Source organism: Python bivittatus, unplaced genomic scaffold, assembly GCF_059951505.1.
Source record: "Python bivittatus isolate LINGU-HERP-01145 unplaced genomic scaffold, Pbiv_v1 ctg000970_np1212, whole genome shotgun sequence".
Classification (NCBI taxonomy): Eukaryota; Metazoa; Chordata; class Lepidosauria; order Squamata; family Pythonidae; genus Python; species Python bivittatus.
This window is the reverse complement of record NW_028277121.1, coordinates 4427001-4454312: the sequence shown is the minus strand read 5'-3', so window position 1 is coordinate 4454312 and position 27312 is coordinate 4427001. Positions and strand designations below refer to the sequence as shown.

Genomic DNA, 27312 nt, shown 5'->3' with positions numbered 1-27312 from the left:
CAAATAAACTAACTTTATATACCTACCTTTTACTTTTAACAGTCTTGATCTTTAATGCCTTCAAATACTGTCCTTTCTCACAAAAGCCTTTCAAAACTTTTGTAAATCCAATATAGGAAAATTATCCAGATCACTCTCTTGGTTTGTTATTTGTATATCCCTTTTAATCATTAATATATCAGCCAGTTTCATTTGTATATCCAGTGTAGCATCTTTTTCCATGTCATTCTTGTAGCCTGTCAGTTTTAAATCCACTTTCAAATCAATCTCAGTCTTGTCCGGTAAAACTTATTCCAGAAATATGCTGTGCTATTTATATTTTTATTGGTTTTAACTGTTTGGTTGTGAACCACCCAGAGTCCCTCCTTGTGGGGGAGTTAATAAATTTGATGATATAAATTTGATTTATAAATAAATATAAATAAAATAAAAATTCCTCTTCCATAACATCTTTTAAACACGGTCTATCTATAAGGGCAGACACTTTTAAAATTAAAAAAAAATTAAAATTAACTTCTGGGTTCATCGTTCACAAATATGAACTTTTATGTGAGATGGGCAGCTATATAAATATGATAAATAAACAAACATCCTTCAATACCTCCAATGTTAAAGTATTTTGCTCCATTCTGTATTAGTAAGTCAAATTTAAGTGTTATTAATTGTAATCTTTAATTCCTTCTGGTTCTGTCTAGTATCCAACCTTTAAAGTCCCATCCTATCTTTTTTTTTTAAGAATTCAAAACAATAGCATTTTCCCATGGGAAGGATTCTTATAATTAATTTCAAAATCTTATTTCAAATCCATCTGGACCTTAGTCTGTTTGTAACTTTCCAAAATCAATGTTCTAATCACCCTTTTGCTGTTTATTCCAAAAGAATTTTGTTTAACAATCTTTAAATCTGTATTTAAAGCTTCTTTCGCTAAGCATTGAAGGAGACTTACCCGGTGCTATTAAACTTGCCATTGAAAGGTTCCTAATAGCTAAAAAGCAGTTAAGAAGCATTTTCTGAAAGTGATTAAAAAATGAGGCTTGGCGAACCTTTTGTCTGTGTAGGCTACATTACTGCTATAAGCTTGGTTGAAACCCCTCGACTCCCACCTGTTTGATTCATGAGCTGACTGCAAAAACTTCAGTTCCTGCAATTTACTCATGAGGAGCAGCTGTCTGTACATGTGGGCGATCTCACGATCTCTCCTTTTTCCGGAGAGATTCTGCTGGCCAGAATTCGTCGTCTGGCTGTCAATCTCCACCGCAATGCCATCCCAGCTCCTTCAGGGCTGTCTAGTTCTCCATGAATCCTTACCGGAAGTCTGACTTTCAGATTAAGGTTAAAGAGAGCTGGTGGCATGCAAATTTGAAAGCAGTTGTATCCTACAGCAATTTTTAACATGCACATACACCTCCATCAGATTTATGAGGCCAAATAATCTGATCTGCAAAGGCTTCTTTGCGTATATTTCCATTTTGAACTTGCAGTCTCCCACAAATCTTTTTATTTATTTTTATGTTTATTATATGGAAAAAGAAAAAAAAAAGAAAACAGAAAATAGTCCCAACATATGCTGTTATGTACTAAACAAAACATTAACATTTCAAGAAGTACACTTAACAAAAGAAGAAAAAAGAATCACACACATGAATGAGCATTTCAAATGCCAAATGTCTTGGAAGTCCTCCAAAAGGGACTTGTCCTGGTAAGACACTTAGTGAAATGAGAATTCAAGGCCAATGTAGAACTGACCGAACCAGTGTCCATCCTGACTTGCAGTGTCTCAAACTTGATGATGTATTCAGATGTTGTATGTTCCTCCAAACCATCCGTCCCCCTCTTGGGGACAAGAAAAGTTCAGGTGAACCTGGAGAATTATTTTTATGCAAGCGCTTTATTACCTGGACATGGAGTAGGGCAATCAATTTCGAAGGGCCACTGGCCCCCAAGTCCAAGCTTCAGCTCAGCATAGAAATACAAATCAAAGCTCTTCCACAAGCATCAGCCTATCACTGGTTCACTCTCTGACATCATGGAGTCTCTTAACCAACTCGGTGAAAAATTGGCTCATAAAGCACCATTTATTCACCAAATGTTCAAGGAAATGAACATGGCGGTGTACTACAGTCTTAGTACCGGAAGGGAAGTAGGATTTAACAGACCTGGGAGAATCCCATCATTGGATCTCAGCAGATGAAGATCCAAGTGACTGAAAAAAAATAATTGAAAGGGAAGAAGAGAGGCAGTCTAGATTAAAAGAATCCCTTTCTGTACCAAAATGCAAGTGAAAGAACCCAGGAATGGTGCAATGGTGCAATGCATCTACATTAAAATAAGTCTCCGGCCTTGGCCTCATTGAGCAGAGACCTGAGAGGGAAGACATCTTTCTGTCTAGGTTAAAGCAGGAACGCGGGGCCCAACTACAATAACGCTAAAGAAATCTAAAAGCCTCTAGAGTCCCCCATCGCTCTTCCTCCCCCCCCCCCGCATTATCCCATCCTGAACTCCTGATTCCCTGCTGGACTGAATCCCAGGGGCTGGGCAGGGCTTGGTGGACGCAGGCAGCCTGCGGCGAACGGGAATGCCTCTGTCAGGAAAGGCTGCCACGCAGGACCTGACAGATAGCCCCGGTGGCATTTCTGAACTCCGGCCCAAGCCGCCTGTGGACCTGGTAGCCGTTCCCTAGGTGGCAGGACTGGGGACTGGATCAGGCCCAGGAGAGCCCCGGCTGGAGGCTGAAGACACAGTTCAAAAGGAGGCAACAGAAAACCACTCCTCTCCTGTTGCCAGGAAAACTACACGGACGTGCCCCAGAAGTCCCCAGGAGTCCAACTCAACTGGAGGGAATCTTTACTGCCTGGTGAGCAAAGACTATACTGGAAGAGGCCTCAGGGTCAGTAGAGGTGTCTCATGGAGTGGCCTCTAGTCATGGCTGAATTATTTCTCTCCAGAAAGGGACACCGCTTCCATTCATGGCTGCCAGGAATGTCTATCATGGCTTCTTCACTGAGGAAGAACATTTTCCTGGAACGAAGGTGGTATTTGGGAGGAGAGAGAGCACAGCCTGATGGTGCTGACCTGTCTGCCTGCCTGCCTGCCCATCTGGCTGTCTGTCTTCCCTGGGAAAGAAGGAAAGTAGGATGACATTATTAGAAGTGACAAAATTTAAGAAAAGGGGGTACCTGTTTCCTCAATCGTTTTTTTTTTTCTCACCCTGAATTGGCATCATGATTTGAATGCAAAATGGCAACAGATCTGAGGCAATGAAAGAAAGGAACTGGGGACCTGATATTTAAACTTTCTAAGAATCCCATGTTTGGAAGGCTGAGAATGCATGCTAGTTTTAGAAGAATTTTCTTTTTAAAAAACTTTACCTCGCTTTTACGTTTTGAAGAGAAAGTGTCTTATTTTTCTAAGGCAGGTGGTTCTGTGTACCGAAAATTGCTCTACTGTGTTTAATGAGATTCACCTTAGAATTTTAGAAAAATGTTGTGATCTACAGCCCCCCCCCCCCCGATTTCCCAGCATGATAATGATGGCAGGGGAGTTACAGCCTTGGATCCTCCCAGTGAATCACTCCCACATTTCAGGAGTAGATTGGCCAAAACCCAGCAGCTGCAGAGCCTCCTCTCTTGGGGCTTTCGTCTCTGCTGAAAGGGGTCATTATGGCGGCCTTCTGCTTCTATGGAGCCTCAGTGGAGGAAGCTGAGGGTCACAAAGCTTTCCGTGGTCTTTGGCCAAGTCAGTGCTTTTGCTGCAGGGAGTGGAAGAGGTCTACACCTTCAGCAGTTGCAGTAATCTAATATGCAGAGTTTTCCTCTCCTTCCTCAGAACCCAAAGAGAGGAAAGGGCTTTCGCTGGTTTGTGTACTCAGAAAGCAGAAAGGGGAATTAAGACATAACTAAGATAAGAATGATGTCCAGAAATCAAAAGAGATAGGAGGGACAGGAGGAAAAAGCAATCTAGACGAAGGCAAGGAAAAACCGCGAAGACCCCTGTGGGGCAGGTGCATTAACAACCTTCGCATCAAACTTGGGGAGCCCTAATCCACGGCTGGCCCACCCAAAGATGGCATGCGTTGGGTCTCATTGCCTCGCAGTAAAGACCTCGTGGGCCAACCAGCAAAGGTGTGCACGAGCATCGTGTCTGGAACGGCGAGGTGTCCCTGGGCTGTTCCCAGCTGGACGGAGGAGGACCCTGCACCATAGGACGCTTTGCAGTATTTGGGTTATGATCCATGGATTGAGCAGGCAGGCATCGCAACAGTCGTATTTGCAGACAGGCGGCTTTACCAAAAGGCCCTTTTTCGTGGGTTATTGCTCTTTTTTGGGCTCAGACACTGCCCCCCCCCATACTCCCACAGAAAGCCCCAGAGCAGGACGCAGAAGGTACTTCCACTCAGATCAATGCAAAGACCATGTAGGGACGCTATGAAAAACACACTGATGCCAGGGTTAGGTTTCCGAGAGTCAACCTGGTTTCTTGGCTCGCCACTTCAGGTTGATTTGAGTTTCTTGGAAAACAGTTTCAGAGTAGTTTACTCCTCTTTTCTTTGCTCTTGCATAAACTGGAGCAGAACGAAGGGGAGCAGGAACAGAGAGGCACAAACAGTGAAACAAACTTCAGCTCCTGCCAGCCAGTACACTGGAAACAGAAAGCCGTTTTTGAGAACGCTGGAGCAGTCCTAGGACCTTTCCCAAGATGGACGAGGACAGGCCCAGGGTGCCCCCAGCAGATTTCCCAGCAAAAGCACTGAAACGGGGAGGGGTGCATTTCATTTTGCTGGGCAGCCTGACCCTCTCCAAACTTCCACCAACCCCCCCCCGAACGATGTGCTTGTGCACGGCCCCCCCGCCCAGTCACCTGTTGCTGACGCCACTGGCCCCAGCGCCCTCGCAAGGGCTCCCAAGCTTCGCAAGGTGCCCATCACGGTCCCCTTCTGGCTCTCCAGCCCTGGAAGAAGAAGAGCTTTAGCCGGCTTCCTCGCTAGGCTTTTCCTTTGCCTTTTTCAAACACTGAACTGGGGAGCAAATAAAGCGCTCGGGTAGATTCAACCGTCGCTGCTTGAAAGGTTCACCCATTTTCCTCTGGAGAACGTGGTTGCGCAGCAAACACCCCACTAGTCAAAGTAACAATCACTTTGCACTCCTCCCTTTGCTCATTCGTTCTTTCAGTAAGAAAAACAGAGCATCACAGAGGAAGTCCCACTTTAAATAAAAAGAAATGCAAAACTCTGCTAAATTGTTAGGCATATATTTACAAAAGCACTAGAATGAAATTGCAATAGATTTTGAAAGAAAAAGCAGTAATTCTCTCCGTGCCCCGTGTAAGTGTTTTGTATTACACTGAGGGCATCCATCCACGGAAGCAAGTTCCTTCAGGGGAGGATGGCGCAGCTAGTCACAGAAACGTGTTCAGAATCTTAGTAACAGCCAGCAGAAAATGCATGCACGGGACAAGCCTGAGGATCCAACGCAGATCTCCAGTTTGCAGGATTCCATTTTAAAACAATATTATTTGCAGAACGATGGTTCCACAGACACAAAACACGAGAGAGACAGAGAGACAAGGTGCAGAGCAAATTTCAAAATACTATATTTGGAGTATTTTAAGATTCTAGAATTCCAATGTAAACATTCTTTCTTTAAATAAAGAAAACCTGTATAAAATCAGTATTTGCCTTCTAGAACTTTCTAATGTGTTTAGGGAGAGAACAAGGATGGAAAGCTGGCATCTCTATGGCACCAAGGCCATCTCTCTGCCCCCCCCCCAAAAAAACAGTGTCAGTGAAGCAGGACAGAACAGCAACCTCTTTCTTTAGCTGCGAGACTGATGCCCCATTTTCCTCCTGTCCTCCCTCCTCCATCTCGCCCCCCAGCTATTCTGTGAGATACGTTGGGCTGAGGAGCTATTGGCCCACAGTCACCTAGTCTTTGTCCAAAATCTTGTCCTCCCACCTCTTTGTGGAACCGGCCCACACAGATGAAGAACGTGGGCTGATATCTAAAGATCCTTTAGATGCCCTGTGAAATTGCTAATGCCGAGGTCTAGAAGCACCTTTAGAGAAAACTGATTTGTGTCAGTTCTCAAGATCTGCAGTCATACCAATATTTATATGAATAATTAGCTGGTCTCCCAGCTAGGGAAAACTCTATTTCTCTGAGCACCTCCTTTATTCTCTCGTACTTAACGAAGTGCTGGATGCGAAGCTGACCATCCCAGGGTCGGAGGTCACACAATGGGCCATTCATGTCAGCAAAGGAAAGAACCTGGCTCAGCAGAAGCACAATTCAGCCCCAACAGCCAGCAGGATTGCACCGGAAGGCAGTTCGCTTACCGTAGCTGGACACCACCGTAGACAAGCAAGGGACAGCCACCGCCGCAGCTGCAAGCAGGTAAACAATGCTATTAAACCGGTGAGCAACTGCAACGGAGAATCTCTGACCATAAGCCTGCCAGACCAGCCCGTCACCTCACCTGGAGCACCAACAAATGTCTCTATTCCACTCGCTCTGTATTTTTCCTCAAGGTTGGGAGTAGGAGCAGCTGGTATCGTCTCCCTACAGGCTGGGATCCCAATTAACTTCTCTTAATACTAGTACTGTACAAAGAGTTTACAAGAGGACGCCTTTCCTTGAAGCATTAAAGCAGCCATGTCCTTTGGAAGGCTGCCCCAGCCAAATCTCCAGGTGTGGATGTGCACAAATGAAGCAGCCCCATAACCCTTGCGCAGGAAATGGCTGCCTTAACAGGGTGAAGAGAGATGCTCTCCTTCAGGCTACTATGCTTGGGAAGCACCTTTTTCAAATGTTCCGCATAATCCCATCTACGTTTTTAAAAACCTGACATCACCATCGGCCATGCTGTTAATGTTCTTTTCTTGAAAGAAAATGTATTTTCCCACATTATGAAAAGGGATTAATTCCAAAATTTCAAGAGGTCCATCTCAGCATTGTTAAATATTTCATCTTCCAAACATTTCTAGAATAGTAAGTTCAAGAAAACAGCAGCCCAGACCAGCCAGAGAGGTGGAATAAAAGTCCAGGAGCCAGGGCTGCAAATGACCCAAATGTTAGTTTCCCATTCATTCGCATAGCACACTCCTTCAGCTTTTGCAAAAATGCTGTTAAAGAGATCATCCCTGACCACTAGAACTCTTTCTCTAACTGCTACAGATCCGCGCCGGCCAGACCCAGCCGCTGTCTCCAGAAGAGCCCAGTCTGCCTTCCAGGATGTGATGGAACAACCTCTACCCACAACTCCCTTCTTGCTAAAACATGCAGGGAAAATAATAATACTAGAGAAAGCAGCCATGTACATCACTGCAGCTTTAGAGAATCCCCAGGGTGGAGGTCGTGTTCTCAACTCTCCAGCCAGTTCGCGGGAAGAGGACAGAGGAATATCGGCAGTCAGGGACTGGCCAAGCAAATGATGCCAACGGGAGAAATTTAGTTGCCGGGACCATGGCCTGAGCAATCTTGATGATGAACTGCTGGTACAAGATAGGCTATACCTCACAAGGAATGGGAAAAACACTTTTTGATCCAAATATAGTGACCTTCCTTATTTGATCCAAATATAATGAGCTTCATGACTGAAAATGAATCCTATACAGGTGCAGAATCAGCTCCCCCGAATAAGGACCTCAGATAAAGATGTGCCCTGTAGAAGGTCGGGGTGTTGCTGAAAATAGAACTTTGTAACTCGCTCAACAGAGAATCAGAATATCGGCTCATAAAAGGCATGGGTTTCATTGTCCAGAGTATGGAAAATCCTAGAATCCTAGGGTTGGAAGGGACTTTGGGGGTCTTCTAGTCCAACCCCCTGCCCACGGCAGGAGTCCTCATACCATCTCGGACAAACGGTTGTCCAATCTTTCCTTGAGAACCTCCCGCGATGGAGCAGCCGCAACTCCCGGAGGCTGGCTGTTTCGCTGCTTAATCGTTCTCACTGTCAGGAAATTCCTCGTTTCCAGGTTGGATCTCCCTCTGATGAGCTTCCACCCATTGCTTCTTGTCCTACCCTCAGGCGCCATAGAGAATAAATCCATCCCCTCTCCCTGTGGCAGCCCTTCAAGTATTGGGAGACTGCCATCATGCCTCCCCTGAGTCTTCTCTTCATTAAGCTAAAGATACCTAGTTCCCTTAGCCATTCCTCACAGGATTTAGCCTCCAGACTCCTCATCGTCCTCGTTGCTCTTCTCTGCGCTCTTTCAGGGCCTCGGCGTCTTTTTTGTACTGTGGTGACCAGAACTGGATGCAGGATTCCAAGTGTGGCCTCGCCAGCACGGTGCAGAGCGGCGCTATCCCTGCCCTTGGTCTTGTTCCTATCCCTCTGTGGATGCAGCCCGGGACTGCGTCGGCTTTTTGGGCAGCTGCAGCACACGGCTGGCTCACGCTTAAGGGGTGGTCCACCAGGACACCTCGGTCCCCCTCATAGGCACCACTGTGGGGCCAGGCCCTGCCTACCCTGTGCCTGTGCATCTGGCTTTTCCTGCCTGACTCTTCCCTCCACTGAACTGCACCTTGTTGGGTACAGCCAAATAAAAGTGATGAGGTTAAGTACAGAAAGACAAACGGGATTTAATCGTTTTAACACAGACTGGAACACAACAACTGAAGGATATAATTTATTCAGAAGGAGTAGAACCTTCTGAATAAATTCTGAAAGGGAAGAGGGGTTGTGCTATAAGTTAAAAATGCTGAGAAGTCCAAGAGAATGGCTTTGGTGATGCAGTACAGAGTGCCTGCGTTAAAATAAATGGAGGAACAAATAAAATAACAAACCGTTGTTTGTGTCTATTCCTGCCCAACTAACCAAGAAGATATGGATGATACCTTTCAACGGCAAATTCTGGCATTAAGTTGTAGTGATGGGAAGCATAAATTATCCTGATATTAAATTTGGCCAAGCATGGTCCTTCCAGGAAATTCCTGATTTGTCCTGCTGACAACTACCCCCATCAGAGGGGTGGAGGAAGGCAGAAGAGAATCAGCTAAACTTGATTCTAATCAATAGAGAAAATGTGGCTAAGAAATAGAGCAGAAAAGTTGGGGAAAATGATCGTGTTATGCTGAAGTTCTTAATTCTAAGAAAAAGTGAAATTGACCATATTCAACTCTCTCCAACCACCGAATAGCAGCTCCATCTGGGCCACATGACCAGGAGGAAGGCAGGCTTAAGAATGGACCGGCCAGCAGCGTTCTGTAAAGGCAATCTTCCTACAAGCAAGGGACAATTTCTGACAATGTAATTCTCGTGTCTTGTCCTTCTTTAACGAGTACTACTCAACAGCTCAGATTAAATGCCTTTTTAAACAAAGAACGCCTTGCTAAGACTACTGATTCCTGGACGCTGCAAATAATCTTCTGGGTTCCAAACCAGTTGGAAAGATCCAGCAGACACTGAGGCCCCAGAAGTCCCCTCTACATTTTATAAGCAAGGAAAACGATCTATGAATCGTAAAGACATTTGAATACATTTAATTGACTCCAAGTAACAAATTGAATTGTTGAATTGAACTCTATGAATTTGTAGTTGAAAAGGTTTGTTTGAGGAACTTACCAAAGGAGTAGAACAGCAGCCCTGCACTTAGGATGATAACATTACTGCTCCAGCCGATTAAAAGGAAACCAGGAGCCAACAGCATTATTGCCTGTCCAGAGAAAGTAAAAGAGGAGTGAGAAATCTCATTATTGGTGTTAACAATAATGGACTGTTAACACTTTGAGAATACTAAATCCCATCAACCAGGCCCAGCTTTCTTTGCAATCACAGGAGCTTCCACCTACTCCTTCTGCATCAGGAACTGAAACACAACCACCTATTTGCAGCTGTGGGACTCTTCTGAAACGGTCCTTAGAGAACAGCCAGGCGGACTCTCCATGGCCGCAGATCTCATAGAGCACCTTGGTTTACTGAGGAGCCCTGAGAGATGAAGCAACGCAAGAGACGCCTAGAGAACTGCTGAAGGAAGAGAAAGAGTGAGGCCAACGGAGTGCAGGCAAGAGCCTTTGTTAAGACTTAGCTTAGCCGAAGAGCAAGCTGACTTCTCTGCTCTTGTGTCTGCAGATTGCTGCCCACCAGCCCTGTTTCGTGTGAACAGGTCTTGAGTAAGGAGGAACCAGGGCAACACTCGCAGGGCCAGTGTGAGGAACGTTCTCAGCATGTTAGGCGAAGTCACTTGACTTCATTCAGAGTTGATTCCGGCTGGGCAGGGCCTTTGGAAGCGACCAATTCATGTCTGAGCTTGGCTATTTGGGAGGAATTTGAGTCGGTCAATCCTGAGGAAACGGTCAGGGTCATCAGTGCTGCAATGTTGTTGAGAGGGGGCACTCAGCTGCAGAGGGCTCTGGGTGAAGCAGATTATCTGGACCCTTTTCAGTCTGGGTTCAGGCCAGGTTAGAGTACTGAGATGACATTGGTCACGCTTGTGGACGGCCTCTGGAGGGCTCAGGATGAAGGTGGTGGAATTATCCTGGCTCTCCCGGATCTCTCAGAAGCTTCTGATACCATCAACTATGGAATCCTTTTGGACCGGCTCTGGGGATTGGGAGTGGGAGGCACTGTTTTACAGCGATTCTCCTCCTTTCTCTGGGGCTGGTTCTAGTTGGTGGTGGTAGGGGGAGAGGTTCAGCCCTAGACCCCTACAGTGTGGGGTACCTCAGAGCTTGGGTGGCTTACCCTTGTCTTTAACATCTACATAAACCGTTGGGTAAGATCATTTGACGGGATGGGGTATGGTATCCTCAGTAGCTGATGATACTCAGCTGTACATCCCCACCTGAGCTGGCCAGGTGATGCAGCTGAGGGGCTGACCCATTGCCAGAAGGCTGCGAGGCTCTGGATGGGGAGGAACCAGCGCCAGCTCAACCCTAGCAATATGGAGCAGCTTTGGGGTTTCAGCCCCCCATGGTCTGGTGATATGTCATGTCTGATTCTCGATGGGGTTGCACTTCCCTGGACAGAGCTGGTGCACAATTTGGGGATCCTCCTGGACCCGTGGCTCCTGCTCAAGGAGCAGGTGACAGATGTGGCCAAAGGGGCCTTTGCACAGATTAATCTTGTGCGACAATTGTGTGGCCATTCCTGGTAGGGGGTCTTGCTTGCAGTCACTCATGCCTTGGTCACTTTCCAGTTGGACTGTTGCAGTGTGCTGTACATGGGGCTGCCCTTGTAGACCACCTGGAAATTACAACTGGTCCAGAATACAGCAGCATTTGCAGTGTTGGGCACCCCTCGGTTTGCTTGTATCACACTGCTGTTGTGCAAGCTGCACTGGCTCCCTTTTTTTTCCGGGTGCAATTCAAGGTGCTTGTTATCAGCTTTAAAGCCCTGAACGGCACAGGGTCAGATTATTTGCAGGACTACCTCTCCCTGGGGGTATCTGGCCCCCCAACCAGGTTGGACAGAGTGGGCCACTCCAGTTCCCTTCCCTTAAATGTTGCCATTTAGGGAGAAAAAGTGTGCCTTTTCTGTAGTGCCCCCCACTGTCTTCGCCTTCTGGAGGGCTATAAAGATCTGGCTCTTCCCGCAGACAGGTAGGGTGAGATGGGAGCCTACGGATTGTTTGTTGGACGCATCTCAGGAGGATCGTTAAATGAATGGTTGTTAAGTGAGGACCACCTGTATAGTCATCTGAAGGGCTAAAAAAGAAACTTACCCTTTTAACAACCTTCAGTTCTTCTCCTGGTTTAATCTGGCGAGTGTAGCCCCCCTGGATCACAGCCATGGTGACTCCAATGAAGAAGAACATCTTCCCTTGTTCCAAACTAAAGACAGGAAAAGGGAGAGCTGAAACACGAACTCTGTGGTCGCAGCACCTGGATAAAGCTGGATGGGGTTTGGGAGGCTTTTCCCCACTGGTGAAGCAGCATCAACACTTGTGTCTCAATGGAGCAGCCCAACTCCAGCAACCTTTAGGGTTCATCATCCAGAAACGCCACTCAACTTATTCTTTGGGAAACACAAAAGTGAGTATCTGTTGCTCCTGGAACATTACAACTAGACTCCTACTGCTAGCAAGAATCTTTGAAAATGTCTCCCTCAACCTAGGTGTGCTCCTTTACGGGGGACCTTCCATGGGGACTACAGGAAAATAACTCTCTTTCAGAGACTATTTTATCAAGGGTGGCAGGTGTAGATGGGAGAAGAAATCTAGTACTGCATTTAACACAACACAGTTGAATAAACTGGTTTTATAAAATTCCACTGATATAATGGTTATCCTTTTTAGGTGATGAGTTTCGCTGGCCAGATCCTTTTAAATACCTGCTGAAGTGGAAGTGTTGATGAACAAGAAAACTCAGAGTGTACTCCAGACCAGAGAACAGAAAGAGGTATAGGAAATACACCAGGCCCAGGATCTTGAGACCTGTTAAAAGAATAAAATAGTCAAGGCTTATTTGTAAACAAGAGCATCAACAAAATCTCTCTTCTTTGCAAACCCTGGATTGGGATTGGCTTCAGATCTGGAATTGTGAGATCAGGATCTGGAATTCTGTCAATTAGCTGAGTAGTCCTATCATACCTTCCAAATTATTGTTTGCAAACCAGGTAGGATAAAGATAGACTCTCCTGAGGAGTCCTTGGGGTTCTCTGAGCTTGGTTCTTTTCTTGCAAACGTATCATTACCCGGCTAGGTAACACCTTCAGTGCTAAAATGGGATGGGGTTTGCTCTCTCTTTATGTGCTGTGGCCTACCTTGAGACTCTCCTGAGTCAAGCTTGACTCTGGGGACTTCATGGAAACATCCTGGTTTTTCTTGCATTAATGTGAAAATGGTTTGCCTTTTCTGCCTTTTCCCAGGATGTCTTTTCAACCTTCTTCATTTCATGAGACAGCCAAGCACCCCACAAGTCGGCAGTGAGAAGCCACTTCCTTGCTGTTGCAAGAAATCTAAATGGATATTTCCATAAAGTCACTAGGAGTCAAGTTCAACTCAAGGAAAACTACTCTGTAGAAATTCTTGTAGCACTTGCATGACTTGAGTTATTCCCAGGTTGCTCTAATGATAATCTCTTACAAATATGTTTGGGAGACTCACTATTCTCTTTAGAAGTGGACCAGTCTTGGTGCTGGCCTTGGGAAGGTCTGATCTCTCAATAAGGTTGGTTCCATGGAGGCAGCTCTCTGCAGGGGTTGGCAATGCAACATCTGACAGATGTTCAGATCATAATTCTCATGATCTCACATTTAGAGATGCAAGATATTTGGAAACCCCACTCACCCTCTTCTTTCCATCTCTCCATCCATTTACATGTTTTTTCTTTTACTCATTAAAGGACTCAGATGCATTGCAGAGCAAGCCTTTGTATCTCCCCGGGGGGCAAGAGCAGGAACAGGAGGAGAACAACAGAATCAGGCTGCTATCCCAGCCTCCTGAGCCATTGCATTTTGCTTCTATCCAGGCTCTTACTCCATACATGGTATGGAACTAGTAAAAGTCTGGGGTAATCTGCAACCAGGTTGCTAAAGTTGGTAAATCCCACAGAAGGAAGGGCTGGGACGTGGTCTCAGCGGCCTTCAGTATTCTTGACCCTGGTGTCCTTCTGGACTGGCTGTGAGGGTTGGGAATGGGAGGCACTGCACTGCAGTGGTTCACCCCTTCCTCACCAGTCTGTTCCTGTCAGTGTTGACAGGGGGAGAGGTCTCACCCATGGACCCTCACTTGTGGGATGCTGTGGAGGGCATAGGGAATGGCCTTGAAGGACCAGAGGAAAGGCCGCTACTGAGGCAACAGACAGATATGTGGGGCTTGAGCCCGGGCCAAGAAAATAACTTGAGAAAACATCTCAGTCAAGCTCCTCCCCAGTTCACAAGAAGATAAAGTTGAGGGAGGGGGGAAGCCCATTCAGACATGCAAGGTTCTGTTCCTACAGCTGTTACAATAAAAGTAGTCCTGACCTACATGGCACTTGTTTCTTAGTCTGGTCTACCTTGTGGAGCTGACAGGTGCTTCAGGGCTCAACACTCTCACCCCTCCTGTTTAACATCTAGATGAAACCACTGGATGAGGCCATATGTCAGTTCAAGGTCTAGTATCATCAGTATGCTGATGATATCCAATTGTACATCTCAACCCCAGGCCGCACAGGTGAAGCTGTCAACGTACTGCCTAAAGATCGTTGGGTATGGACGGGGAGAAACAGACTCAGGCTCAACCCTGACAAGACGGAGTCACTGTGGCTGTTTGGGCCCCCTATATCTGGAAAGTTTCCATCTTTGCTGCTGGATGGGGTTGTACTTCCCCAGCTGAGATTGCGCACAACCTCCTGGACTTGCAGCTACTGCTCAAAGAGCAGCTTCATCTAGCGCACCAGTTGTGTCCTTTCCTGGATCAAGAGGTTCTTCAGATGGTCAGTCATGCCCTGGTCACCTCACGACTGGATTACTGCAATGCACTGTACATGAAGATCCCCTCGAAGAAGATCCAGAAGCTACAGCTGGTCTGAAGTACAGCAATGTGGGCAGTGATGGGAGTGGCACATTATGCTCATGTGACATCATTGCTTTGCGAGCTGCACTGGTTATCCAGGTGCGATTCAAGGTGCTGGATATCACCTTTAAAGCCCCTCGTGGCTTAGGGCTTGGCTATCTGGGACTGCAAGCAAATGGTTTGCTGGGCAGAAAGAAGCAAAGTCCGCCTCTGCGGCAGACGATTTCTCTCAGCTGGGATGGCCCAGAGCAGAGAGGGAAAAGAGCCGGAGAAGGGTTCTTCTCCTGATGGTGCTCAAGGGCCGTTTCTCCCATGCCATCAGCCTGGCCAGTGGGGAAAAGGGTCAGCGATACCCTGAAGCCAGACTCCTATGAATATACACAATGCTTATTATCCATAGGAGTTACATTCTTGAAAACTCCCACAGAAACGGAAACTGTGGTTATTGAAGCTTTGATCCTAGTGAGATCATGTGATCTATTATCAGAACAACGTGGAGACTTCTTAACACAACAAATACCATAAGAACAAGAGCACAGTTTCCCTTAGTGTAGCTCGTGTTGATGTTGCACAATAAGACTCTAACTTTTTTCCCTACTGCACATGGCCGCATCGAGACCGCATTTGACGAAAAATGGGTTACGCTTTTATAGAAGCGTATAAGCGAATCTGCGGAAACAAAATGCATGGATAACGAGGATTGAGTGTACAAAACAGGTCTTTGGTAGGACAGGAGGGGAACGACAGGGAATCTTCCAGCCAGGGTTAACCATGGTTCTGCTTATTACTTGCCAAGCATCTAATGAGGCTTAACCATCTCCAACATGTACTGGGGGCTTTAAAAACATGTACAGCCACCCGAAGCTGTGTAAAAGTTGTATGTTGGGGACAGATGAGGAAAAACATTAAATACCTGACTGGAGAATCATTCTGTTTCATTTAATTTTAATTAAAAGTAAATTAAATCAAATCACTCCCAACACCACATTCCAAGAGGAAGTGCGGTTCACACACTGTGTACTTCAAGCAACAGACTTGGCACATCATGAACCCGCAAGTGTCAGAAAAGACCACGGAGAACGACACTGTTAAAGTGGGAGGTGGAGGGGCGAGAGGACAGATTTCTTTATACGGGGTTTGGTAGTGAAGGCGTTCTGCTGATCTATCTAAATGGTTGACTGAACCTCACATCTCCATTTATACAAATGCCTGTCTCCCTCTGGGCGGGGACCTCAGCCCTGAGCTGGGAAAAGACCGGAGAGAGGTTTGCAGGATCATTCCAGAGGAGAACTCAACAGTCATAATAAAAGGAAATGCTAGAACAGAAAATGTAGAAGACTTACTGTCTCTGGAGGGGCCTCCCATCTTCTGACGTACAGCAGCGAACTGGAATAAGGCCCAGGGATTGATCAGGTTGAATGCCGACCGAAAGCCAGACAGCACGGAGGGCACCTAACCAACCCAGGAGAGAGAAGAGGTGATGAGGCTGAAGGGAATTCCCCCCATCCACCCACACACATATACCTCAAGTCCTGCACGTAGCGGAAGTTTACCCAAGCAACCAGTTATCACAAACTTCAGATGTACGCATCTGTGAATTCTAAATACAACAGAAGCGAATATGTGTAGCTCAGGGTTGCACGGTGGAGTCCCTGGTGCTCTCTGAGCTTGGCTGTTTTCTTGCAGACGTTTCGTCACCCGGCTAGGTGACATCTTCAGTGCTGGGATGGGATGGGGTTTGCTCTCCGTTTATATCCAGCCCTGCCAGTGTCGGTGGGGGTGGGGGCTTTGTTTTGTTTTATTTTTTTTCCCTCTGGTAGCTCCTTGATTAGGGTATTGTTTACTGCTGATTGTAGGTCTGGTGTTAATCTCTGCTTATCTGGGTGATGATTGCTCATGAGGAAATGTTCTTCCTTTAAATTGGTTTTAGCATCTATAAGCTTTCATACTTTGGGGAAATCTCACCCATGATGTAGAAAAAAATCTCAATTTGGGATATATACTATTTACAAGTAGCCTTGCTTAACGACTCTTCATTTAGCAACTGAAGTTACAACGGCACTAAAGAACTGACTTACAACTGGTGCCCAAAATTACGACCGTTGCAGTGCCCCCGCAGTCACGTGATCATGATCCGGGCACTTGGCAACCAGCTCACACTTATGATAGTTGCAGCGTTCCGGGGTCACATGATTGCCATTTGTGACCTTCCCAGCTGGCTTCTGACAAGGAAAACCAACGGGGAACTGTGTGATTCACTTAACAATGTGATTCACTTAATGACTGCCATAAAAAGGGTCATAAAATCGGGTCTGGTCACATGATGATTCACTTAATAACTGCATTGCTTAGCGACCTAAATTCTGGTCCCAATTGTGGTTGTTAAGTGAGGACTACCTGTATCTGATTGGGGAAAGGTAACATTTTGTCTAGTTCTCAAGATGTACAGACGATTATTTTGGATTGTGATCTTTCTGCAGAGAGTACTGACTTCAGTTGGCAAACGAACAGCCCGGTGTTCTCTTGAGTTGCTTTCATAGCAACTATGAAGCCTCAAACAGACCTACGCCCGTGATCTATCTTTTCAGTGTGGAGATGAGCGGGAGAGGAGGGGAGAGATCCCATGCCCACACTCAACTCCCTCCAAGTGTCTAGGCTGGCAGGGAGCCCCTCTTACGCACAAGGGGGCTCTCTGTGCAACTGGCGACGCAGCATGATTAGAGCCCCTCAGAGCATTAAGCATGCAGAGCTGCTACACCGCCTCTCCAACGGTCACAGCTTCCAGGCAAAGTTGGTTACTGGAGTGGGGAAAACATGCTTCCCAGGGTGAAGCCAGCCCACATGGTACCCCTGGCACCTTCTGGCTTTCTCTCTAGGATAGCAGGCTGCAAGCAGGTGCCCTCCACACTGGCTGGGAGGCGGGAAGTTCAGCCCAACAGCAGCACCCCAGAAGAGAGAGGGCAGGGAAGAGCTCGTGGTCTTGAAATAGCCACTTTCTCGTGAGTGGTTTGGACCAAGTGGCGAGGCTCTGGCTTCCCACCAAACTCTCCCTGGAAGCAAGAGTTTGTTCTTGGCCTGGATCCCACGCTGGGAACGCTGGAGAAATCCCTGGCTGCAAAGCCCTCTCCCTGGCACGCAGTGCGCATTTTGAAACTATGAAGAGGACGGTGCTCCTTTCCTATTTTAACCAAATGACCCCATTTTGTTTTCTGATCGGTTTCTGAATGCATTACCCGTTTTTCCTTTGGGAGCGTCTCCGGCAACCAGACGAAGATGAACACGAAATCGGCAACAGCAAAGATGGCAGCAAAGACAGCAGACCTCACGTAGAAGAGCTCGTCCTTCTCCGTCTCCAGAGCGAGATACGCGCCGAGCATCGGCCCCAGCGTGAAGCCCAGGGAGAAAGCCAGGCCGATCATGGCCTGGGGAAAGGTTGCACCCAACAGCCTTTGGCTAATGCTCCCGCACAGCCTTCTTCTGAGGGGGCTCCCGGGGCCACTAGCCCTAGCCTCAGTCCCGACCCGGCTTCTCCCGGCTGCGCCACATCGTCCTTCAGCGCTTTCGGTCCAGGAGCAGTGCCGTTTTTGAAATGGGGGCACCTTTTGCCTTCTTTGTGCCCCCCCCCACCCCTGAGCCACAGAGTTATGAATCACACATTGTGAATGACAACAACAGGAGACAATATGCAGGATTTTTTGGCTGTTTGTTCCAAGTACAAATATTTAAAAACATTTCTAGCCAACTCAACTGGAGTTTCATTTCAGACAGGATGCCAAGAAGACCATTATTTCAAAGACAGAAATAATGTTCTATTTAATGATATCTAAGATTTGACTTGATGGCACAGAGTTTATAAGAACTCTTTCACACCTAAAAAGGGCATTGCTTTCAGGAAAAAATACTGCAGAACAAATGCAATTTGGTGAGCCAAATACAGCTTCGCTAAAATAAATAGGTTAATATAAATGTTTGGGGGAATGCATTTATTATGGGGAACAAATTTATGGGCAGTAAATCCATTAAACTTTGATGAAATTTGGCCAGTAGGTTCAATGCTCCTCTGTCAATTACATTTGTGACATTAAAGAAGGCAGAAAGATTTTCACGGATGAATGGTTTCACCCTTTCTGTCCCATTACTCTGACTAGATCAGGAAGGGATCACCTTCCCCACGTCAGCTGACACACTCCAGTTTCTGAACAACATTCCAGGCCGCCACGAGACGGAAAGCGTCTTGTACCAGTTCCAAGCCCCAGTGCCTGGTCACCGGAGCCTCGGTAGCCTTGGTTTCCAGCTGCCGCTGCTGCACGCACAGCCAGCCTGCAACAAAGCCGTCCTCATCCACAACTGGTGCGGCTGTTGCTATCTGAGAGACCCTGATGGCCTCCAGGGACGTGGCTCCAGAGACAATCAGATATCAGAACCTGTTTGGGAAGCTGCGCTGGACGGCTGGCTTAACCTCTGGCAGGACTGAGTGGTTGTGAGTTAGGGGAAATTTTCCATCTTTGACTCCGAAAGGGCTAGCTCTCCCCCCAACTGAGTTAGTGCACAAATCTATTTTGCGCACCGTTTCTTCATATTCCTAGGCCAGGAGGCCCTGCTCATGGTCACTCTTGCCCTAGCCACGTCCCGTTCAAACTGGCAACGTGCTCCACACGGGACTGCCCACGAAGAGCCATCAGAAACTGCAGCTGCTCCAGAATGTGGAGGCACGGGCAGTTTTGAGCATACCACTGCACGCCCATTCAACACCACCGCTCTGTGAACTATGTGGGCTCCTAGTGGACTCCTGGGCCCAATTCAAGGTGCCTGTCCTCACCTACGAAGCCCTACGCGGCCCAGGGCCAGGTTACTTTAGGGACCACCCACCTCAGCAGATTGCATCTCCTTGTCTCTCTAGATCTGGCAGAATGGGCATGCTTCGGCCGGTGGCATGCTTCTGAGAAGCAGGGGCCTCTAACGGGACTCAGGAGACTTGCCTTTTCTGCTGTGACCTCTGGAATGGCCTCCCGCTCGAGACAGGCGGCCCTGAGCCGTAAGCCATTAGGAAGGCATCAGAGACCCGGCTCTTCTCCCAGGTGTTGGGATGCTAGATGAGTCTAACCTGTGCGGCTGAGCAAGAAATACTGTTGTACTGTCTATTCCGTATTGTGTTTATCGTTTTGCTCCTGTTACACTTCTTTTTAGCCCTCCTTTGGGGTTTTCTATGTTGGCTCCTAATGTATTGCTAGCTGCGCAGAGGGGTAAGAACGAGATGGGTGGCTATATAAATTGTTGACACAATAATTCATCGCCATCACCATCTACTAAGCTAGGAGCTTTATCAACAAAGGAGAAGGTGACTCACCATGCCTTTACTTCGAGCTTTTGGACACTGCAAATCAGCAATGATGGCAGTGGAGAGGCTGACGTTCCCTTTGCTGATTCCACCGACGATTCTGGAGCAAAGAAAGATCTCAAAGCTCCTGGAAACGGCCCACAGAGAATAGGACGCTATCAGGCCAAGCTGCGGAGAGGAGAGATTGCCGCAGTCTCATACTCACGGTCGTCAAGCAACAGAGTTTTCTACAGGTGTTTCGAATGTGCTGCTTCTCGGTTTGCTCCATTCAGAGAAAACTTTTCACGCAAAGGAGGTGAATCAAACCTGAATGAGAAACTGGCGGGAGGGAGGTGGATGTTATGTGTATTGACTGTTTTTTTCTTAATAAAGTGTTGTATGCAGCCCAGAGTCACTCTCTTGTGAGAGGGGTGGAGGTACAAATATGATTGATTGATAAATAAATAAATAAATAAATAAATATCGCTTGTGAATAGTAAAGCGCCGTTGATAGCAGTGCAGTGTGACTGCAAAAATGATAAAGGAAACTTCAGGCTGCATCAGCAGAAATCTCCACATCGGGGGAACTAAGCGTTCCACTCTATTCTGCATTAGTCAGACGCCACCTCAAAGGCCGCGTCCAGTCCTGGCCCCACATGGGACAGAGGGTCCAGATAAGCTGCCAAGAAGAGCCACGAGGAGGATCAAAGGACTGAGAAAAGAGGGGAGGGGGGATAACACAGCACCTGAAGCAAGTTACCCGAAAGAAAACACGGCTGTTCTTCATCGGCTCAGAGCGCAAGAAGCAGGAGGGGGAACCGAAGATACTGAATGGCAGATTCTGGATGGATGTTAGGCAGGGGAAGCAAGGATCTGGAGAGGCGGTGGAGAGGAACAGCTCTGACCGCAGGAACACAGGACTGGAAAGAAAGCCGATCCCTCCTTTGCAGTCGTGGATTCTGATATGCGCTATGGAGGACCCCTGAATCGGTCTGTTTTCGGCAGCAGTGTAAGGAAGAGGCGTTTTCTGCACTTTGGTCAATTTGGGGAGGAGTGAGTTAGCTGCCATACAGGTAGTCCTCGCTTAATGACTGCCCTGTTTAGTGACCGTGTGAAATTATGATGGTGCTGAAAAAGTAACTTTATGACCAGTCTTTGCACTTATGACCATTGCAGTGTCCCCACAGTCATGTGATTGTAATTCGAGCACTTTGCAACTGGCAGGCGTTTATGACCATTGCAGCATCCCCACAATCACGTGATTGCCATTTACACACTTCACAGCTGGCTTCTGACAGAGTCAACGTAGAAGCTGGCAATAAAATTGCAAGTCACAGTCACATGATGTCTCCCTTAACAATCGTGGGTGATTCGCTTAACAACTGTGGCAGAAATGAGGTTGTAAGTCTGTCGCGGTCACGTGATGTCTCACTTAATGACCATGTCGCTTAGGAATGGAGTTGCCAGTCCCAGTTGTGGTCACTAAGGGAAGATTACCTGTATCAATTTCCAGATATTTTTCTTTCTTGCTTGCTTGCTGAGGTTATATTCTGCATTGCCATCATCCTATACATGCTGTCTGCCCAGATGCTCAGCATTTATGCAACCCTCAAAAACATCGGAGAGTGCGAGGGCTGCCGGGGGTTGCTGGATCATGCCTGCGCCCACCCTTGCCCCTCCCTTGCTGCAGCCCAACATACCACAGTGGCCAGCAGGACTGGTCTTCTCCCAAAGGAATCTGAGGCGGCCCCAGTGAGCGGCGAGGCCAGAAACTGAAGCAGAGAAAACAGGGAGCCGATGAGACCTGAAAAAGTTGGATCGAGAATGTGGGGAGGCCCGGGGGATCACAGACAGTTTACTGCCTACTGGCCACCTTATTTTACATTCCTTTTTTTCACTAATAAAATGTTTAAAGCATTGCTTCTAAAAAGGGTCAAATGTGAATGCAAGGAAGAATGTCTTATAACAGGTCAACTCGCTCCAGAGCTGAGATTTTCCTTGCCTTTCCCAGCATGTTAACAGGGATGAACACCGAGGGAGAAAGAGACCTCTGTTAGAGTCCAGCATGTTTCAAGCTTTCTGCCATGCCCAAGTATTTTTTCCGTTACTTGTCCAAGGAATTTTCTGCAATGGGGCATTAGACACGCCACGGTCCTCTCTTGGAAGAGCAAAGGCTGTGTCTGGGCCTCCGCTCGCTTTTGCCCGCCCTGACGTTCTGTGGCTCTGCCTCAGGAGGTGTAGCAGTATGTGGGAATGACCTTGGGAGATGGGGGGAGGAGATGCTGCTTAGGGAATGGCCAGACAAGGGTGTGGGGGAGCCTGCAAGCGCAAACAGGCAGAGAAAGTAACTCAGAAAGGATCTTCCTTATCAGGCTGTAAAAAGAGATGGCGGGAGATTTGTACTTTCAGACTTGCAAGATTGATGTCAGCCTTCCCAGGTAGACCAGACAGGGAACACGATCAGATGAGCTATTTCTACTTTATTGTAAGGCTACATTAACAGAATCTTGCAAGTCTGAAAGTACAAATCTCCCACTGTCTCCTTTACAGCCTGAGAAGTGAGGGCAGATCCTTTCTGAGTTTCTTTCTCTGCCCATTATGCAGCTGTGGGCTCCTCTCCCTTTTATCGGATAGTTCCCTAGGCAGCATCTCTTCCCCTTGTCTCTCAAGGTCATTCCCACATACCGCTACAAGGGGCTCCTCCATGTCCCTATTTTTGGCCCCAGCTTTTCCCGGCTGAGGCAGAAAAGTGGGGGAAGAGGTCGGCAGTGTGGGCTCCCCCATCCGGTACTGCTGGCAGCTGGAGCCTCCCAGCTCCTTCGACAGCGGGGAGGGGAGGGGAGGGGAGGGGAGGGGGAAGACCACCAGCTGGGCTAGGGATCCCTCCCCAAGACCTAGAGTGCGCTTCAGACAGACCAGGAATAATTCCAGGCACCGTCTTGCGTTAGTGGGTCTTTCCTACCTCCAAATAAAACGCTGTTGTACTTCCTTTCGGGCGGGATGCCCAGCCTCCCGCTGAACCAGTCCACGCCAGCTTGCACAGTCCTGTAGAGCCCATCCTGGGGAGGAAGGAAAGGAATTGGGCCAAGGGAGGATCATGGGAGCCGTCTCCTGCTCCAACCTCTTTCCTTTCTGTAGGAATCATTTATTTTGAGGAAATGAAAAAAAAAATACCAGGGAAGGTCTCTGACAAAGCAGGGAAGTTTCAGAAACAGGCCTTTTAAGTCTCAAAAGCACACTGATATTTTTTGACATCAGAGCGGATGATCACTGCGTGCCTCGGCAGTTGCTCTATGGCGTTCTGGGGTCTGGGAAGGGACCTCGAGGTCGACCACACAAGCGCTGCAAAGGCAGGTGAAGGGAACCCTACACCACTGCGCCGTCCAGCCGAAGGACTAGCAGCTGCGGCCGCCGACAGAACCCGCTGGCCAGCCCTGTGCCGGGAAGCCTCCCCGGCTCTGAAGACAGGCGCCGCCAAAAGCTGATGGCAACCGCGAGCGGCATCACAGAAGAACACCCACAGCTACGGCCGCGGTGGACTTCTGGCACCCCACTCGTGCTGGACTCTTTATTCACGCGGAAGCCTCCCCTTGACCAGATGGTTGCAGGGATACGATTTCCCCTTTGGGGAAGCAGGAAACCGAGCGGGGCTGAAGAGCGCTCCCTTCCAGTTAGACACCAATATGCCACAGTCCCAGAAACAGGAAGCACGCTGATCTGCGATTTTCCTGATCAGAAAAAGTAAGGTTTGGGAGAGGACAGGAGCCCCAGAAGCACCTGCCTCTCCCCTGGAAAAGCACTTCAAACACCCCCCCCCCCGGCAACCTCTGCCAGGCAGGCCGGATGGCAGGAGCCATTTCTCCCCCCCCCCCAACGCACACACTGCTCCGGCCACTACGGCAAGCTCGCGTCTTGCCTCCATGCTGCTTCGTTACGCCCCCAGACCAGGAGTTCGAGGAGCCGGGGAGAGCTCTGCCCGCCAGCTCGTTTCTCCCCCAGCCAAGAGGGCGCGATTCTTGTGGAGTGGGGGCTGTGGGGCAGCTGTGCGAAGGCGCCTGGGGAGCTGGGGAGGCGCCCCGTGGCGCGCTGCTCCGTGCCCTGCCAGCTGGTCCGCCGCCCTCTTTGGCTGCGCGACGGGGAGGCCTGCGTTTGCTTTGGGCAAGGCCCTGGGGTGCGCTTTCCCAGGGACGGGTTGTGGGACTGGCCTCACAGCCCCGGCTGTGTTTGCTGCGCGGTCAGCCAGCGGCAGCCACATCGCACGGCTTAGCTTGGCTTGCTTGTTCCTGTCCGGGCTGAATCCGGACACTTCCTTTATAGTTTAGTTTAGTTCAGTTCAGTTCAGTTTATTGTTATTGATTAGCCATTAGGCCATCTCAAGATACAGAGCATAAAACATAACTTTCTTTATAAGATGAGGGAAGAATATCATACCTCTGCTGCAGCCCGAGCACTTCAGGCGCTGGGGTGCTTCCTTATTTTGAGTTTCACGATTAGGAAACCCTTCCGCCGAACGGCTCCAAATACTGCCACAACTTTGATGAATGGCTAGATTAAGTTAGATTTAGATCGAAAATTCAAGGCAGCAAACCGAGTTAGAAACACTCAGTCGGTTACGGAAATGCCACCACGGTGGGGAAAGAGGCACGCTGCAACCCCCACACACCCACCACCCGGGCCCTGCCCTTTGAAGAACTGCCAGCCACGCCCGTCAGCATTTCCTCATTGTGCCTCTGCGGCTGCCTGGTCAACGTGCAGTGTTTTAAAACACTACCTAAAATAGTCACAGTTAAAGCTTAACCGCAGAATTGTTTATTTTTAAATGATGCATTAAAATATTTATAGAACAGCAATCTAACCATAATGCTTTCAGGGTGATACCCTAAACAAGTTTTAATGCGCACAAAGCATCTTGATCAATGTGGCTTAGCTTTACTTACGTCATTCTTACTGTAATGATCCAGTATCGAAGGCAGGAGTGGCAGAATCAGGGTGAAGCCCAGGAGGTCAATCAGGAGCGAGAGAAACACCACGCCGATGACGCGGGAGGAGCTGCCCTCTGCCCTCCGGACTTCCCGGTCCTCTTCCCGCAACATCTTCTGGAGGAGCCCGTTTGCCAACTATATCCTCAAAGCACCGCTCTGGAGAGAAGCAGCAAGTCAGAGGAAGGACTGGCCCGATTTCAGGGCCAGCTGCTCCCCGCGAAGCCCCTGAGGCTCAGCGGCCGCCTTTCCCCAGGCGTTTCTGCCCACCCGACCCGGCCACTAGCGAGCCCCGCCAAGGAGGGGCCCGACGGCGGGCATCCTCCGAAGGAGCCCCCCCTCGAGTCCTCACCCCCGAGTACGGGGGTCCCCACCCCACCTTGGAAACTGCTGGACAGGTGGCTCTTCCCGAAGACCTTCGGGGACCGGGTGCAGGTTGCAGGGCCGTTTTTTACCTTTCTGTAATTTTAGCCTCTTCTTTTAGCTACTGCGTTAACCAATTTCCTTCCAACTTTGTATCTTGGTTTTCATCCTGCCAATTTTGCAAGCTGCCTCAGCTCTGGTCGGTTTCACAGGGTCAGATAAGAGTCGCCCAGAAACAAACAAACACCGACAGGAAAGGCATAAAAGCACAATCGCGAAAAGGCCACAAACTGGCGAGATAGCCAGAGGATGTATGAAACTGAGGGTGGGCCACAAGCGGTCACGGGGGGAGGCGACGGCGACTTTGGCAGGAGAGGCGGCCAGCGGCCAGGCCGGCAAAGGCTCTGTGGGGGCGGCCTGGGGCGCGCCGGAACAACAGCCAGGTGCTCGAGGGCATCGCCAGGCAAGGGGTGGCTTCTTGGTGCCCTCTGCGCTTGGCGGTTTCCCCACAGACGTGTTGAGAGCGGGCCGGGGGACATCCTGGGGCGGGGAATGCGTGGGGCCGGCCGGCTTCCTTGATCAGAGGACTGTTCCCTCCCCTAGGGCTCCTCTTCTCTGGAAACAGCCCCAGGCCACCCAGTGCGGCTGGGGGGGACAGGAGCCCAGGTCTCCCCGGCCCTGGCCCCGCACCTCCCCACTCCCCCAACGTGGGACTGGCTCAGACCCCCCCCGGGCCCAGACCCGGACCCGGGTCCCTTCACGCCTCGCCCAGCGTTTCCCCTCACGCTGCATCAGCTCTGGGGGAGGGTCTTGGGGCAGGAGCCATTCCGGTGAGAAGGGCCCAGTGGATCTGGCACCGGGCCAGGAGCGCCTCGTGGCTGCCAAAACCGCCGGTGCCCTTTTGTGCCGCATCGACAGCAGCGCGTCAGGATCACAGCAAGGGACGGACAGCACTGCTCTCCGCTGCGCTGGTCGGACCCCGCCTGGGACCCCGCGCCCAGTTCTGGCCACCGCAACACAGAGAGGATGCTGCTCAACGTGAAGGAGGCAAAACCGTACAAAAAGGACCTTGGTGCGCTTAGCCTGAAGAAGAGAAGGCTAAGGGGTCTTCCGATGCAGGAAGGGGGTGCCCCAGGCCAGAGGGCGTGGGTCTGTTCTCCACTGCCTGCGAGAGGAGGGCAAGGGCCGGCAGGTGGGAGCTTCACAGAGGGAGATCCAAGTTTGAAAAAAGCAGGAACGCCCTGACCTGTCCTGTCCTGTCCGTTGGCGCAGTTAAGCTTTTATTCCACCACGCGGCCTCCCTGCTGGGGTCACTGGGGCTCCCTCACCGGAGCCTTCCGGCCAAAGACTGGACAGCCCTTGGCCCGGGATGGCCCGAGGATCCCCCCCCCCCGGCACAGGACCCTTGGAGTCCTGTGATTCTATTATTCCAGCGTTGCTCACCCTCGGCGGCTTGGAGATGTGCGGACTTCGGCTCCCAGAATTCCCCAGCCAGCAAGGGACGCACATCTCCAAGCCGCCGAGGGCGAGCAACGCCGCGTTGTTCTGCTCGCACCGTGAGAGTCAGCGGGTGATGCGACCCTGGAAGTGCAAGCGCAGCCTTGGGCGGCATCAGCAGAAACGTCGTTTCCGCGTCACGAGAGATCATCGCTTCGCTCAAGTCCCGCTTCGAGAGCCGCTCCGCTCCCGGACTCGGGCGGAGGACCGGTTCCGACCCGGGCGTGGGGCGCGGGGGGGACGGGGGGCAACGGCGCCCCGCGGGCCAGAAGCCCAGACGCGCGCCGCCGCCTCCCGGAGGGCGAGGCGCAGAGCGGCCGCTTCGAGGGCTCCGCGGCAGCCGGGCGCCGTCCCCGATGCCCCCCGGGGGGCCTCTTCCAGCACGGGACCCCCGCCCCGCGCGCGCCGGGGGAGGGAGAGCAGCGCGAGCGGGGGGCGGCGACCGTTCGCGCGGGCCGCGGCTGGGGCTCCCGGCCCTCCCTCCCGCGGGACCGGACTGGGCCTGCAGGAACCAGGATGGGAGACCACCAGGAAACCCCCCGCCCGCAGGCTGGACCGGAGGGGGCATCGCAGAGGGCGGCGGCGGCGGCGCGCCTCCCCCGGACTGCCCGCCGCAGGGAGCTCACCTTCGCCGCCAGCCCAGCCCAGGCGAGACGAGCCAGCCGAGCCCTCCGCCGGGCCTCGGGCGCGCGGCAGCGGGGCGCGGCCCGGCCCGGCCTCCCGCG

At 49.8% G+C, this 27312-nt stretch overlaps 1 protein-coding gene across 8 annotated transcripts; it reads right to left on the bottom strand.

Annotated features, from left to right (window-relative positions):
- Positions 1 to 270: 270 nt before the first annotated feature.
- SLC75A1 (solute carrier family 75 member 1) lies at positions 271 to 27312 on the bottom strand. 8 transcript variants are annotated; one of them, XM_088131253.1, is made up of 13 exons: positions 27214 to 27312; positions 24686 to 24886; positions 22711 to 22807; positions 21449 to 21552; positions 19779 to 19937; positions 17665 to 17853; positions 15775 to 15883; positions 12265 to 12367; positions 11657 to 11765; positions 9559 to 9649; positions 6332 to 6379; positions 4858 to 4947; positions 276 to 4638 (listed from the first exon to the last, which is right to left on the bottom strand). In XM_088131253.1, exons 2-13 carry the CDS (start codon positions 24839 to 24841, stop codon positions 4532 to 4534), a joined length of 1362 nt encoding a protein of 453 aa, XP_087987379.1. In that variant the 5' UTR covers positions 24842 to 24886; positions 27214 to 27312; the 3' UTR covers positions 276 to 4531. The 8 variants fall into 8 exon arrangements, with proteins under 8 accessions (XP_087987380.1, XP_087987379.1, XP_087987378.1 ...); XM_088131252.1 differs by lacking the exon at positions 27214 to 27312 and adding an exon at positions 25107 to 26498; XM_015889311.3 differs by lacking the exon at positions 27214 to 27312 and adding an exon at positions 25183 to 25286.